The sequence below is a fragment of the Cottoperca gobio genome, chromosome 12 (genome assembly GCF_900634415.1).
Source record: "Cottoperca gobio chromosome 12, fCotGob3.1, whole genome shotgun sequence".
Taxonomy (NCBI): Eukaryota; Metazoa; Chordata; class Actinopteri; order Perciformes; family Bovichtidae; genus Cottoperca; species Cottoperca gobio.
Window position 1 is genome coordinate 10,957,077 of NC_041366.1, and position 16,004 is coordinate 10,973,080.

A 16,004-nucleotide genomic window follows, 5' to 3' on the forward strand; every position below is an offset into this window, starting at 1 on the left:
AATAGGTACAATCCTTTAAGTGCAGAACAATAGCTTCAAATAAGCCAAACAAAAGTGCAACATACAGAAACAATAGAATAGAAATTCAACCATTAGCTACCAATAAAAATAGCTACTGCTCTAGATGTTTTAGGGTGCTCATTTTGGTGATTTTATCTACAGAAATGCAGAAATACATTTAATCTTTCAGTTACTCACAAACTCTACACAAATTCTACACATCTTGAGATGCATGGTTTTTACTCCGCTACATTTATTAAGCAGTTATAGTTACTTTGTAGATTAAACATTTAAAAACGTATATGCATAAAAAATATGATGCTTTATTGTACTGTAAAATAAAATACCCACTAAAGTAGATACATTTACACCACATTGTACTAGTAAAACATTTAAATGTTTCTTGCATGTTAATTAATGCATCAGTGATAATAATCCAATGAACGTGTAATATAGGCTATATGTGAGAATAACAACTTGTATTATTTAATGACTTACTTACTACCAACATACTGTATAACTTTATATATTTTTTCCTGACATTTACATGTAAATAGTTTTCACATAATTGTAAACTCACACAATATTCATACAACCAACACCAAACCTTTTCAAAATCTCTTTAATATTTATCATATCAAAATATCTTGCACAAGCATGCACACAAACATTAATAGGACGGACTGTGAAAAATGATTAGGGTGTTTTCATTAGGAAAACAAAGTTCTTTGTTCGTTTAAAAACATTCCATTAAAAGACACTTTAAAAGCAAAGAATAGCTTAACAATTTTCTAAACATATATTATTTGATTTAAAGTTGCATCTGATTGCATGTCAAAATATAATTAATAACTTGCAATGAACATTATGTAAATGTTTAGATACAATACATCAACCACGCATAAAGAGACATAATATAAATATTCTGTGGGATTTACAGTGCGTTCTCACTTCTCTTACTGGGGCTGAATAAGAAATCCACATCAGTACAACTAGAGCATGCAACAGTATATACAAATACAAATATTAAGCCACTTTGAAGTAGCAGTTGGAAAATATATTTAAACCCAATTGATGAAAACAATAACACTCTTTCTAGAAAGCTATGTATTGCCACTGCGAACAATTTTCATTATCCAGACTCTTATTTTGTAAAAAATAAAACAAAAATGTGTATAGTTTTCAGGCATTTTGTCACCTTTTCTATGTTGTTCTCTGCATTTCTCACTCTATTCTTCTTTGTTCTCACTTGCACTGCTTCATCTCTCCCTCTGCATTTGTTATTTGTTCAGGTACTTTGCCACAGAGTGGTAGGCAATGAGGATCTCTGACTCATTCGGGCAGGTGTAACGAAACTGATCTTGTTTGTAGGCATTATCCAGGTAACGTGTCAGACCTTTCAGTTCTTTAGGGATGGCAAAGTCGCGGTACTTCTTACACACCACCTGGGGGAAGAGTGGTTTTAAGATGTTATTATTTGCAAATAAAAGACATCAGGAGAATTAAAAAATACATTTTTAATCATTACTTTTAACACCTCTTTACCACTGATAAAAGATAAAAGTGAATAGATCTCTGTTCCAATGATCAAGAACGTTCTGAGTACTGCTGAAGTCCGCTCACCTTGACAATGTTGAGTTTGGGAAGCAAGTTGCAGTCTGCCAAGGTGAGGGTGTCACCGTCCAGGTAGAGGCGTGAAGACTGAGTGGCACTCGTCTGGTCCAGCTCGTGAGCGAGAGGCGTCTCTAGGTACATGTTCAGCTTCACCAGAGTGGACAGAAATTTCGTCTCTAGCACTGAAAGACAGAAAGGTGACACAGGCTTTTGTTATCCTCACAGTCTCCAGAGATGACTGTAAACTCATTTTGAAATGTCCAACTAATACCCTTACTGCTATTTAATCCAGGATTGGGATTCTTTATATATCCTGAGAATTTTCTGAAGATGTCTTCTCCGGCACCGTTGGACTCTTTGTATCGACAGCACAATTTTGGATACCTGTCGTAGAATAAAACATTTGTGAGTGTGTCGGTGCAATAATGAACGAGATATTCAATGTGATTCAAGAAGTGAAGAATACTTATGAGGATATGTGTCTATATGTGTGTCTCTATGCTGTATATACTATGTATATCCTTATTATTACTCTTGTTTCTTTTGCTGTATTTTTATTTTATTTTATGTTACCTGCTGTATATTTATACCTGCAGGTTTTGTGTTTTTAGTATTAGTTACTTTTTATAATTTAATTTGACAATTTCTTTAGGTTTTTGTATATTGGGTTAGGGTTAGTGTCTGTAAAACTTATTTTTTATGTCTGTGAGGGAAACAATAAAAATCAAAAAAAGAAGTGATAAAAATACTTGAGTCTATAGTATTCTATTTCAATACTTTAAGTCTATAGTCTACTCACTCTGGTGGGGCTAATCTTTCCTCCAGGAACTCCTCAATCTTGTTAATGTCCGTTTTGACCTCATCGCCGAAGATGAGGAAAGGAGGCTGAGAGCCGGGAGCCAGAGCCTTCAGCACTTCAGGGGCCCTGCAACAGAACAGCAAACAAGCAAAGTTCAGCTTAACAAAGTTGGTCAAATGAAACATGAGATCACTTTAACAGCTTTCTTCTAATTTACTTTACTACTGTCCCTTTGCAACCCTGTCTGAACTCTGGATGGATGGGTGAATGGCTGAAATATTGAAGTGCAGTAAAATGCAACTGTAACACTTTGTTAATAGCAGCATTGTCCTGTGAGTTGTATGCTTCACATCAACCTTATCTTTGCAATCACCTTGAAATATAGTGGGTGTGAACAATAAGATGAACACCTTTAAAACATAATGCAATGCCATTACCATAAATGTAACTTTAATAATGTCACAATGTTTATTTTTGTTGACGCTTCCTCAGAAAGGGAGTTGCTGCATGTTTCATCACATTATATGTTATACTATAAGTTGTATGTGTTGATGTGTTGAACCTCCAGTCCATCTCAAAGACAAGACCAATAACTTTATGGAAAAAGCAAAACAAAGATGCGTTCTCACCTCTTCATGTCCACAGTGGTGAGGGTAAAGTTGGCCCCTTTTAACCAAAGAATCATGAAGAGTCTCTGACAGAAAGGACAGTTCCCCACACTCTCAGCGTCAACACTAGCCTGACACACATAACAGACATCATGAACACACGCGAACAAATTATAACTAACAGATACAACCACGAAACTTCCCCAGCTAATTACTTAGAATAAGACAATTATTTTTTGTATTATACGTTTTCTGAAATGGTATATTTAAATATGCAAGGGAGGCACTATCTTATTAGATGTTTGTTAATTTGCATACATTTCCAGAACACAATATCTCTTTGTATCACTCCATAAATCAGAAAATACAGCTATAAAAAATACATATAATATAATTTAGGCTATGAATGATATATGAACAAATCCCTGTGTTAAAACCTTCACAATATAAATGGGAATGAAACCGTAAAGTTTGGTGTATGAAGGTGCAAATGAAGTGGAGATTGAGGGGAAAAAAACTATTTTTAAGAAAACAGCCTTTAAATATAAGTTTTTTTAAATTCCATATAAGACACTGCAGATGAGTTCGGTAAAAACAATGTATGGAACTTCCCCAATTAACTATTTACATTAAGACAAATATTTTTTGTAGTCGAAACTCCTTGACCAGTGCGTGAAAAAACGCTATTTTGCCTGTATTGTCTCGCCTTAAAACAATAGAAGTAAAATATAAATCAAACGGGAAACTAGTTTGTTGGTTCTGGCATCAGTGCAGCAATGTATCTGACCAGATCAGGCATTCTTGTGGATCCTGTTCTGCTCTGAGGAATTTCAAAAGGAGAGTTGAGGCCTTTCTACACCCAAATTAAACGACCCAGTATTTACAGTAGATAGTGATTGGCATCTCTGCTATGTCATGTATTTCACTACAGCCTGTGACATCATTGAGTCACAGGAGTACGTGGAGACACAAGTTTCCAAACTGGACAGGCCTCTTTTCAGTTTCTACTGTAAACTACAAGTTTACACACATATATCAAGGTGTAGTGAGTTTAATCATTGTTTATCAGTTATAACAGTCCAGCACAAAACAGACACCAGAACTGTATCATTTCAACTGTACATTACTATAAAATGCATTGCAACATACATACAGAATGATAATATTTGAGGGTTTATGTACTGACATTTTGTAACAAATGCATTGTGACAAGCTGAAGCAACATGTTTGAAAGTCCCAGACCGTATGAACTAATAAAAAATAAAGTAACAAAGTAGGTAAACAATACTGAAGCAGACTAGAAATTCTCTAAACTAAATGTATTTTACTTTATTGTTTTATCCATATATGTAGTGTTTAAGGAGGAACCTTTTAGAAACACAACTAATCACAATTATTATACATGTAGGTCTTACCTTAACAAAGAGTTCAATCTTCGGGGCCTCAGCCATCTTTCTTTCTCTCTCTGTGCCGTATGTCCACTTATTCCTATTGGCTTCACAAAATGCTTCGTCTCCCTGTCAATGCAAAACAAGTCAGACATTTGTAAAAATCTTTGACGAGGAAGTTTACATTCCTGTTTAATTATGCCAATTTTGCAATGTCATTATTTCACTTACATACACGTCACTCTTTCAGAGTTTTTGATTTTTACATTACATTACAGGTCATTTAGCAGATGTTCTTATCCAGAGCGACTTACAGTGAACTAACTACAGGGACAGTCTCCCTGGACCAACGTAGGGTTAAGTACCTTGCTCAGAGGCACAATGGTGGCAGCCCTGGTATTGAAGCTTCTGGTTTGGAAGGCGTACCACCAGACCACTAGGCTATCACCACCATTGATAAAACTGGTAGTAAGATGTATTACTGAAACGTATACTCACAGTCAGCACTGGATGCAAGAACACTGCTTTATCTCTATTTGTTGTGTTTTTTATTCCAGTACTTCACCTCTCCCTCTCTTCTCTTCTGTGTGTGTGTGGGTGCCTGTTTCTGTTTTTTGTTTGTCTCTCACCACACCTGTCACGCACTGAGAGGTAGCCGACTCCTCCTCTGGCCTTTCCAGTCAGACCAGAAATTCTGGATCTCAGCCCATCAGCCTTCCACCACATTCTCAGAGAGAAACCTGCCACTTTTAATCTGCAACTGTCTCAGTCTCTCCACGTTATCTATCTCGGTCTGTCCCTGTGTGCTCTCTGTCACTTTCTCTCTACTAAACTAAATAGTTATTACTATGGTACAGAGGCTGCACATATCACAAGATGAAGTGTTTAAATGACAAATAGGAATAAAACCATATGTTGCACTGCACAGTTGATTGTGATTGATTTAAGGATTTGTGCTGCTAGAATAATGTATAATTAAATTATTATACAACACGACTACGTGCTTAATTCAATCACTTGGTACCCTGTATGGCCAAAATTATGTGTGAATATTACAAATATATGTCACTTTTTACAATCTCATTCTAAAAGCAATAATGTGCAGCTACAAAAGCCTCAGCTCTTTTGATTTCAGTCTTTTCACAAGATGTTTGGGGCCTGGTTTTAGGGATTTTCTCCCATTCAGACTTAAGAGCACTAATTAGGTCGGGTACTGATTTTGGGCGATAAGGTCTGGCTCACATGCGTCGCTCCAATTCATCCCCAGAGGTGTTGGATCGGGTTGCGGTCAGAGCTGTGGGCAGGCCAGTCACTTTCGTCCACACTAAACATTTCTTTATGGACCTGGCTTTGTGCTTGGGGGAATTGTCATGTCGAAATAGAAATGGACCTTCCACAAAGTTAAAATCACACGGTTATCTAAAATATAACTGCATCAAGTATTAAGATTTTGCATTGATTGGATCTGACCATTAATGGAAAACAGTTCCAGAACAAAAGTGCACAAAAAGTAAGAGTCCACATATTTTAGCCATATAATATTTTCTCTTATCCTGTCAGAGAAGCATTGAGAATTGGTCACACGGAGGACACATTTTGAAGTTTGTGCATCTACAGTTTAAGAAGAAATGAACGTTATCAATAGTGTTTCTGTAGTTTTCCTTCCTATGCTTGCTTCCTGTCTCAAAGTGTTTGCTTTGCGTTCATCCTGCAGCCTACTATCAGTTGTTGATCTGCATTCATGACTGACAGAAAATGCTCTCATGTAGCAGGTATTCACTGATGTTTTGCTGCGGTTTCTGAGAGAGGAAGGAGAATCATCCCCCAAGCAAGTTGACAGTATCAATGTTACAAGCTGAGATAAAGATCTCACAGCAGAAAGAAACAGATTGCTGGAGATATGGCTTAAGCCGCACAGGATAGTGTCATTTTATAGGCGAGGACGAACGAGAGAGGAAATCATGAGGGTGCGATTGACAGTCACCCGTGACTCTGTGCTGTGGAATCCACAAGTTGTGCGAGGTTAATTAAAGTAATTTAGTAAATCGTATTGTTGCATTAGAAAGGTCACTGAAAGGTCCTGCCCTTTCTGTGAACACACTAAGCCCTGGTAACAAAAGAAAGGAACAAAACAAAATGTGTTGTTTTTTGTTGTTGTTGGTGAATAAAGCCGACAGATAATCTTACGTGTGTAAATCTCCCACTCACAGCCATAAAACTCCCTCCTATCAGTTCAATGCAAACGTGCTGAACTGAAAAGCATTTGTTGTTCATCGTCACCTCACTTTACTATTGTTTGAGTCAACTGCTCAAAAATCCAGGCACAACATGAGGAGTGTATGGTAAAATGTTACAATGTTTTTTTTGGACTGTAAACATACAATAAATATCGCAATTCACTTTAGTTTGAGCAGCTTCAAACAGCATCAGAGTTTTCTATTTATCACATACACACAAAGGATGAGCTAAACCAGCGGTTCTGACCTTTTTTTTACTCTAAAGCAAAGCTGTGTTTAGTTGTGACCCTTTGGCATCATCACAGGTTGCATATGTCTAAGAGTGATGTTCCTCCCAGGAATGTTTCATTTAAATTTGTTTGTGGAAGCAACAATAGGAAACTATCTAGTATTTCATATAAAAAAAAGAAAGATTAGAGAAAATTCCCAAAAAATAAACAAGCTCTGTAGCAGAAAACATTTATTTTCTTATTATATCTTATTATATCCAACCCTAAATTAGAAACCACAGGGATAAATTGCAGCCTTTCTCTTAATAAAACCAAGATGTGCTAACTTAAATTAGCTGTTAACTAAAATACATTTACTGTGCTGACAAGTGGTGTTCAACAATGTATAAAAGGGGGAGTTAAAGAAGAAAGAATATGTACAATCAGTGTCACGATGAGGTAAATACAGGAAACAGGGATCGGGCACTGATACAGGTGAAGGTAATGGAGCAGGTGCAGTTCAATGATTTATTTTGAACGTAGAGTCTGTATGAAGACAGCCGGTCCAGGGACAAGCAGTGGAGTTGAAATAAGGTTCAAGTTCCGGAAAAGTTAAATGCTCATGACAACTTTGTTAATAATTTTAATGGTCTGGGAGGGAATTATGGCCAGTATGTGAACTGAGAGGTGTGTAGATGGGCGGGGCAATCAGGTGATGGGGAAGCCCGGGGGGAAATGGCAACGAAGGGGGGGAATAAGGATTGTGGCTGGAGAGGAGGGTCAGAGAGACAGAAGGGGAGTTAGGATAGTGTGTGGGTCCTGCAGGAGTTTTTATAAAGTTGTGTAGCATTTAGTAAGAAGATGATAACATAAAATGGAAATTGTATGTAAAAATGTGTGCCCAAGATGCTCAGTTAACAAAGAAAATAAATATATACATTGTATAAATATGTACATACATACAAAAAAGTGCAGTTTAGTGTTTGTTACAAAATACATGTAATGAATAAACTGTATAGAAAGGTGCATATATTCTGTATGTTTTCTTAATAATAATAATTTAAAAATAATACTAAATAATAATAATAATAATAATAATAATAATAATAATAATAATAATAATAATAATAATAATAATAATAATAATAATAATAATAAAGAAAGAACTGACATGGACGATGTTAATTTTTGTTTTTCAAGAATTTATTTTCTGCATATATATATATATATATATATATATATATATATATAACAAATTACAAACATAAATTCAATGTGAACGTGTCTTATTCTGTAGCACACTGCCCTCTTTTGGTCTTTTACTATACTAACATAAATTAAAGCTACAATTTAGGATTTGGATTGGACACGATTTTAATAGCAAATACAGTTTAAACTGTTACACAGATAAATTTGTCCCGTTTCTGTCCTTTTCAAAGATTCATAATACTTTAGTTAATAGAATAAACATATACAGTACATATTACAACTTAGGAAGAACCGTGTTAAAGACAGAAAAAGCATTTATTTAAATCATTTATGTAAATTATAATCGTCATGGAATTTAAAATCTAATTTCCTTTGTGTAGATACACAGATGGCAATAAGTCATTTATGGCCTGGAACATGACCTTTTATTTTGAGAAATAATTTGGTTAGCCACTTCCCTAATTGCTAATTAATTTATAGCTGATGCCAGTGGCACCCGCTGTACTGGTTTGAGATTTGTGATTTGAGATCATGTTTTAATGCGCTAAAGTCCAAATGTATAACCTTAAAACACTAAAAAGAGCACAATCAACAACATCAACTATTCAAAGGCGTACAAACTACACATGTACCCAGTCATTACAAAAATAAACATACAGTAAATTTCCCATTCAGTGCCTGTGCCACACACATCAATATCTTCTCCATATTTCTACTAATGTATTTGTATCAAGGATAAACAATTGACACCTCTTTTTATCCCAAACTTTTTTACAAACTACCACTAGTTCTACCTTGTAAGGTCAATAAATACCACAGTACTACATTTTGATTTAATATTTAATATTTAATATTTATTTACATAGCTACACTGATGACTCACTGGTGTGTGTGCTCACCCTTGTGAAACTCTCTCAATTCTGTTCAACACTTCCTCTTTTCCCATCAGTGCACACATGCAGAACACGTCTACTGACAAGATCCGTTAGACAGAGGAGCAGAACAGCATGTATTAGAAAGCAGATATCGAAAGGCAGCATGTGGAAGAGAAGTGAAGGGTGAGAGCATGTAGCACGATGCTGAGCTCAAACCACTTTCAAAAATCTTTTGGGAAGCCACACCTCAGCGTCCTTTAAAGGGGCTGCGTTTTTGTTTTTTAAAGCACTTCAAGCTCATCATCACTTTTCTACCAGCGGTAACCAAAAGTGGTATCAGTGGTGACTGAAGACGGAGGACAGGTTGCTCATCAAGTGATCAGGTTAGTGGAGGAAGCTTTTGAAATGTGTTGTGTTCACATGTTTTTATTTTATTTTGAAATAGAAAGTCATCAGCTGTATGTCAAAAATAGTTTACTGTCTCTCTGTGAGTGTCTGATAGTGAGCCCTTTGCACCTTGTAGCAGACAGTGAGGGGAACAGTGCCACTGCCAACATAAATCTTTCACCACATCCTTTTCACAGTTTGCCTTGAAGCCTCAACTATTCTAACTATGATATGACTAAGAATAATGATCGTCATAATATCCTAATAACGGGTTAATCTGTCACCTCTGCTGGCTCATGATCAATTACTAAACTCTATTTTTTAAAGTAAAGATTTAAGTCTCAAAATAAAGGGAATGAAAGAAACGGTATCGGATGCCAGGTGCAAAAGTTTACTTTTATATGTTCTAGTTCTTGATATGGTTTGCCCCGTGTGGTTCTTACACTTATTTTATGCTGCAGGCTGCTCATAAATCGTATCTTGGATTTTAGATAGTGTGTGAGGCATGACACTAGCAGGTTGGGCATATATATATATATGTTATGTTAAATATGTATATAACTCTGTACAGTGTCTGTGTTTTAGCGTTTTCTTTTGCTATACTTGTTCTCTTTCATTGAAAACATACAACAAACACAAACATTTTTTTGACAGTATATCTCCCTCTGTCACTCACATCCTGTGTGAGTCTTTATTAATTCCATGTATGCACACTGTTCAGTTAAAGGTCATGTTCCTTGTATGCAAAGTCATACCCCATAGTTTCAATTCTGTGATCTTTTGCACAATCCTGTCTACTTTTTGGGTTCATATTTCATATAATATTTTCTCCCATGAGCAAACACATACTGTACAGCAGTTAGGCTAGCAACTTAAACATTGAGAGGTGTTTGATTAAAGACTGAACAATTGAAATGTAATTCAATAAATGCTAATTCATCATATTAATCATCAACCAAAACGTTTTTCATTTTGAACAATTATTCCATTCTTTTCTATTTCTCAGACATTACAAAACATGTTTCACAAGTAACATCATGAAATATTTGTATCTAAGTGCTGTGCACTTATGACTCCCTCCTAATGGTTTTTGTTGATCCTTTTTGTTCATGTAGAAACAAGGAAGCTTATACAAACACGTTCAGAAAAGTGTCATGTGTCGGATTTGAGTGGGTGGTGGCGGTGAGTCTTCTTCATACTGGAAGTCACAGACAGCTGACTTGAAGTACCTGATGGTGAGTCCTCATTACAAAGATCATCAGATTTGACGTTTCTAATTCATTTGGTTTTCACTGTTTTGACTTCACATTGTCAGACTGCCACACCTGAACAATTTCCCTTTGAGGTGGTGGCTTATTTGTTATTTGTTTATCTATGTCAGTGCAAGGTCATGCTCAGCAACTGTTGTGTTACTATCTACGGGACTCCAGGAGCAACCTTGAGTAGATTTTGAATGAACAGGATGTAGCACTGAATAAAATGAAGGACATGTTAATGACAGAACTACAGTAGTGGCCATTGTTAGGATTCAGCTTCACTGTGTAATGTGATCAAATAATCTTATCTAGTTGCCCGTGAAGGACAGTAACTAAGTACATTTACTCAAGTACTGTACTTAAGTACAATTGTGAGGGTATTTTGTATTTATTTACTTGAGTATTTTCATTTCCTGCTTCTTTATATTTCTACTCCACAACAATTCAGAAGCAAACATTTTACTGTTTATTCTCTGCATATACTCTGAATATATTACCTTCGAATTTAATTACTTTAAAGATTCAGATTAATAATACAAATATAGTCAACAAATAATTTATCATGTATTATATATAGGTTAGGATAAACTGTATTGATCCCTTGGTGAAATCCAAGTTACACAGCAACATATAAGTATACAGTATATCTCAAAAGTGAGTACACCCTTTAGATTTTTGCAAATATTCTGTTATATCCTTTCAGGGGATAACATTATCCTACTGAAACTTTGATATAACTTAAAGTAGTCAGTGTGCTGCTTGAATAACAGTATAGATTTATTGTCCTTTGAAAATTACTCAGTACACAGCTGTTAATGTCTAAACAGCTGGCAACAAAAGTGAGTACACCCCATAGTGAACATGTCCTAATTGTGCCCAATGATGTTGTTTTCCCGCCCTGGTGTCATGTGACTCGTTAGTGTTACAAGGATTCAGGTGTAAATGATAAGCAGGGCTGTTAAATTTGGTGTTTTGGGCACAATTCTCTCTGAATGCTGGACAACATGGCACCTCATGGCAAGGAATTCTCTGAGCGGCTGAAAAAAAGGATTATTGCGCTTCACAAAGATGGCCTTGGCTATAAGAAGATTGCCAACACCATGAAAATGAGTTGCAGCACAGTGGCTAAGATCATACAGCGGTTTTCCAGGACAGGTTCCACTCGGAACAGGCCTCGCCAGGGTCGACCAAAGAAGTTGAGTCCACGTGCTCAGCGTCATATCCAGAGGTTGGTTTCCAAAAATAGACGTGCGAGTGCTTCCAGCATTGCTGCAGAGGTTGCAGAAGTGGGATGTCAGCCTGTCAGTGCCCAGACCATACGCCGCACACTGCATCAAATCGGTTTGTATGGCCGTCGCCCCAGACAGAAGCCCCTTCTGAAACCGATGCATAAGAAAGCCCGCAAACAGTTTGCTGAAGACAATGAATCCAAGAACATGAGTTACTGGAACCATGTCCTGTGGTCTGATGAGACCAAAATAAACCTGTTTGGGTCAGATCAGATGGTGTCCGGCGTGTGTGGCGGCACCCTGGTGAGGAGTACCAAGACAAATGTGTTTTACCTACAGTCAAGCATGGTGGTGGCAGCATCATGGTCTGGGGCTGCATGAGTGCTGCCGGCACTGGGGAGCTGCATTTCATTGAGGGACACATGAATTCCAATATATACTGTGACATCCTGCAGCAGAGCATGATCCCCTCTCTTCGGAAACTGGGCCGTAGGGCAGTTTTCCAACATGATAATGACCCTAAACACACCTCCAAGATGACAACGGCCTTGCTGAAGAAGCTGAAGGTTAAGGTGATGGACTGGCCAAGTATGTCTCCAGACCTAAACCCAATTGAGCACATGTGGGGCATCCTCAAGAGGAAGGTGGAGGAGTGCAAGGTGTCCAACATCCGTGCGCTCCGTGATGTCGTCGTGGAGGAGTGGAAGAAGATTCCAGAAGCAACCTGTGCAGCTCTGGTGAATTCCATGCCCAGGAGGGTTAAAGCAGTGCTAGATAACAATGGTGGTCACACAAAATATTGACACTTTGGGCACAATTTAGACATGTTCACTATGGGGTGTACTCACTTTTGTTGCCAGCTGTTTAGACATTAACAGCTGTGTACTGAGTAATTTTCAAAGGACAATAAATCTATACTGTTATTCAAGCAGCACACTGACTACTTTAAGTTATATCAAAGTTTCAGTAGGATAATGTTATCCCCTGAAAGGATATAACAGAATATTTGCAAAAATCTAAAGGGTGTACTCACTTTTGAGATATACTGTAAGTATATTTTGATGCAAATACTTTTGTACTTTCAATTAAGTAACATTTTGACACCATGACTTGACACAGAGTATTACTTCACTGTGGTATTACTATTTATATATATATATATTATAATATATTATGTTAAAGTCTGTTCATTAAAACATTAGAGCCTATATCTTAATAATCGGGAAGTTAGTTATTATTCATGAAAATCAGTTTTCTTGACAAATAAAAGCACAAATAGATTATGGTTTTATGGACTTTGGACAGAAATTAACGCTTAATTTTTGGTATTGTAAAGATGTGCTGAATTCTAATTTGGTCATTGGTTTATATTTATTCATGTACAAAATTAAAATAAATTAGTAAATTGGATGACAGGAAATGAGGGGAGAGTGACGTGCACCAAAGACCCCCAGTCGGACTCAAACTGGGGACGTTGTGATTTATCGTCAGCACCATAACCCCTAAACTACCAGGGGCTCCACAGTTTGATTAAAAAGTGTGCACTGTTAGTTAGTTGTGATGTTAAGAATATGTCATTTGTAATAAGTGTCCTTCAACCTGTCATTTAACATCTGCCACAAAAAGTCATTGTTCCTTTATAACCCTACTTCTTAATTCCATTTGTGACAGGCTTGTGCTAACATTAAGAAGACTGTACTCAACTCAATGAAGAAGTGCCTCCTCATCTCCTTTGTCTGTATTTTACCGCTGTGTCTTCTCAATGGATGGCCGAGAGGATTCCTGGCCCCGACAGCCGCAAAACACTCCACTTTCCGTCACAACAGCAGCAGTAGAAGTGTCACCATCTTGATGTGGTACTGGCCCTTCGGCAGGTCATTTAGCCTGAGGGGCGACGTGTGCTGGGACCTCTACCGCATCCCTCACTGTAGACTTGTGGATCAGCGCTCCTTGTTCCCCTCAGCTGATGTGGTGGTGTTCCACCACAGAGAGCTGGGCCTACTTCACCAAACGCTGCCCCTTGACCTTCCAAGGCCGCAGGGCCAGAGGTGGGCCTGGATGTCCCTGGAAGCCCCTGTTAACAACAGAAATTTGCGTCCGTATGCAAATATCTTCAACATGACCATCTCCTACAGGAGGGATGCTGATGTCTCCATACCTTACGGCGAGCTATTACCAAAGGAGGCTGAAGGACATCTGGTGGAAGTCGTCCCTCTGAATAAGAGCTCCTTGGTCTGTTGGGTGGTCAGCAACTACAGGAGCAACCACAAGAGAAGCAAAGTGTACAAAGAGCTCAATGCCATAATTCCTGTGAAGGTTTACGGCCGTTGGGCAAAGACGCCCCTCTCCACTGAAGCCCTCTTACCCACAATCTCTCGCTGCTATTTCTATTTGGCTTTTGAGAACTCAATCACCAAAGATTACGTCACAGAGAAGCTGTGGAGAAATGCTTACCAAGGCGGGGCGGTGCCTGTCGTCCTCGGACCGCCATTAAGCGACTACAAATCTGTGGCTCCACCTCATTCTTTTATCCATGTTGATGAGTTTGCATCAGTTAAAGACTTAGGACAGTATCTACAACAGCTTGCAGAGGACAAGAAACGCTACAGTGAGTATTTCACCTGGAAACATCAGTGGAGAGTGAAACTACACAGCGACTGGAGGGAGAGGCTATGTAAAATCTGCTCACAGTACAACAGTTTACCTCGGGAGAAGGTTTACTCCAATTTAGAGACCTGGGTCTACGCTAATAACCCTTGAACACTTATGTTTGTTGTTAGTGTGTCATATTATCATCTTTTACTGATATCCGTAGCACTTTATACTAAACACCTGACCTCTCAAGGGTTAAAATAGTAGTTTCAGATTTTGGGAAATAGGCCTACGTTTATTCTCCAAGTTAGATGAGAAGATTGATTGTTTGCACTTGTAAGTCACTTTGGACAAACGCATCAACTAAATTAACTGTAATAGTATAATGTGTTACAGCTTTTGCTACACTGTATATAATAAATAGACGTAACTCATTGTTTTGTGGACTACAGTTTTGGTATTTTGGCCGTCGCCATCTTGGTTTTTAGGAACCAGAAGTGACACAGGAGCTAAATACAACAAGACACAATGTGGAAGAAGACATTTTTGGGAGACCAAAATGTTACAATTAACTTGTAGAAGTTGTAAGATGAAAACACGTACAACATCTAAACTGTACAACACTGTGGCAGCGACCTGTCAATCACAGGGAAGACACTACTTTACTCTGAATGGGACCATAATTCACTAAATGAACATCGTGACGTATTGAAGACTTGAAACTAGTGATTAAGACCATAAACTCATCAGGAAAATGTTTACTAAATCAAGTGAGAAGTAGAATCATTTTCTCATAGACTTCAATACAATATGGCATCTTTTTTTGACCAGTGGAGTCACCACCTGCTGGCCATTAGAAATTAGACATTTGAGAATGCTATTTCATCTAGCTCTCGGCAAGAAAGCTAATAAGTGCATGTCTCAAAATGTGTGACTATGCCTTTAAATTGAACTCAACACAGCATATAGTCCAGTCCACTTTGAGGGCACTGATATAAAGAAAGACATACAAGGTGCAATGACTCCCTGCTTTAAACACATGTACTGTACTGACATTAACAAGCACAAAGGTTACTTTAAATGACTGATGTAATATAAGTTCAAGCATTTAAGACTACAGAGTTATCTTTGGTGGACACACGGCGGTCAAGGCCTTTAAAAAAACAGAAAAATAGTAAATAGTTTAGGAACTAAGGAGTACTTCTGCATTTGGTTTCATGTTAAATGTCTATAGATGAAGTGAAAAAATATGCTGTCTCTACCAAACGGAAAGCTTAAAATCAATTCCTCATTGCTGTAAATGCAGTGTCAGAATATACTATTTCGTAAGCATTTTCATATTTGTGTTGAATATCAAAAAGCTTTTTTTCTATTTGATGGTTGCAATGTATGAGAGTTAGATGTCCAATACCATTCTCTTATAAAGTTTTGTCTGCATAAGTGTTTTTCATGCCCATCTTTACTTGCTAATAAAAAATGGTTTAGTTAAGAAATAAATCGTCAGAGTCTCATTGCAGGAAACAAACTACTTGTGATCTAAACAAAGCTCAACTTCCTGATGGAAAACAGGTATTTTAGTTACCGTAGGTAAAGATTCAGTT

General features: G+C 37.4%; 2 protein-coding genes across 2 annotated transcripts; one reads left to right on the forward strand and one right to left on the reverse strand.

Annotated features, from left to right (window-relative positions):
- Nucleotides 1-1,280: 1,280 nt before the first annotated feature.
- clic3 (chloride intracellular channel 3) lies at nt 1,281-4,985 on the reverse strand. The gene is made up of 7 exons (XM_029444903.1): nt 4,908-4,985; nt 4,437-4,538; nt 3,043-3,152; nt 2,414-2,539; nt 1,892-1,998; nt 1,624-1,796; nt 1,281-1,445 (listed from the first exon to the last, which is right to left on the reverse strand). The coding sequence occupies exons 2-7, from the start codon at nt 4,470-4,472 to the stop codon at nt 1,281-1,283; spliced, it is 717 nt and encodes a 238-aa protein (XP_029300763.1). The 5' UTR covers nt 4,473-4,538; nt 4,908-4,985.
- A 4,117-nt stretch (nt 4,986-9,102) lies between these two features.
- fut7 (fucosyltransferase 7 (alpha (1,3) fucosyltransferase)) lies at nt 9,103-15,896 on the forward strand. The gene is made up of 3 exons (XM_029445153.1): nt 9,103-9,322; nt 10,442-10,561; nt 13,483-15,896. Exons 2-3 carry the CDS (start codon nt 10,559-10,561, stop codon nt 14,569-14,571), a joined length of 1,092 nt encoding a protein of 363 aa, XP_029301013.1. The 5' UTR covers nt 9,103-9,322; nt 10,442-10,558; the 3' UTR covers nt 14,572-15,896.
- Nucleotides 15,897-16,004: the final 108 nt, after the last annotated feature.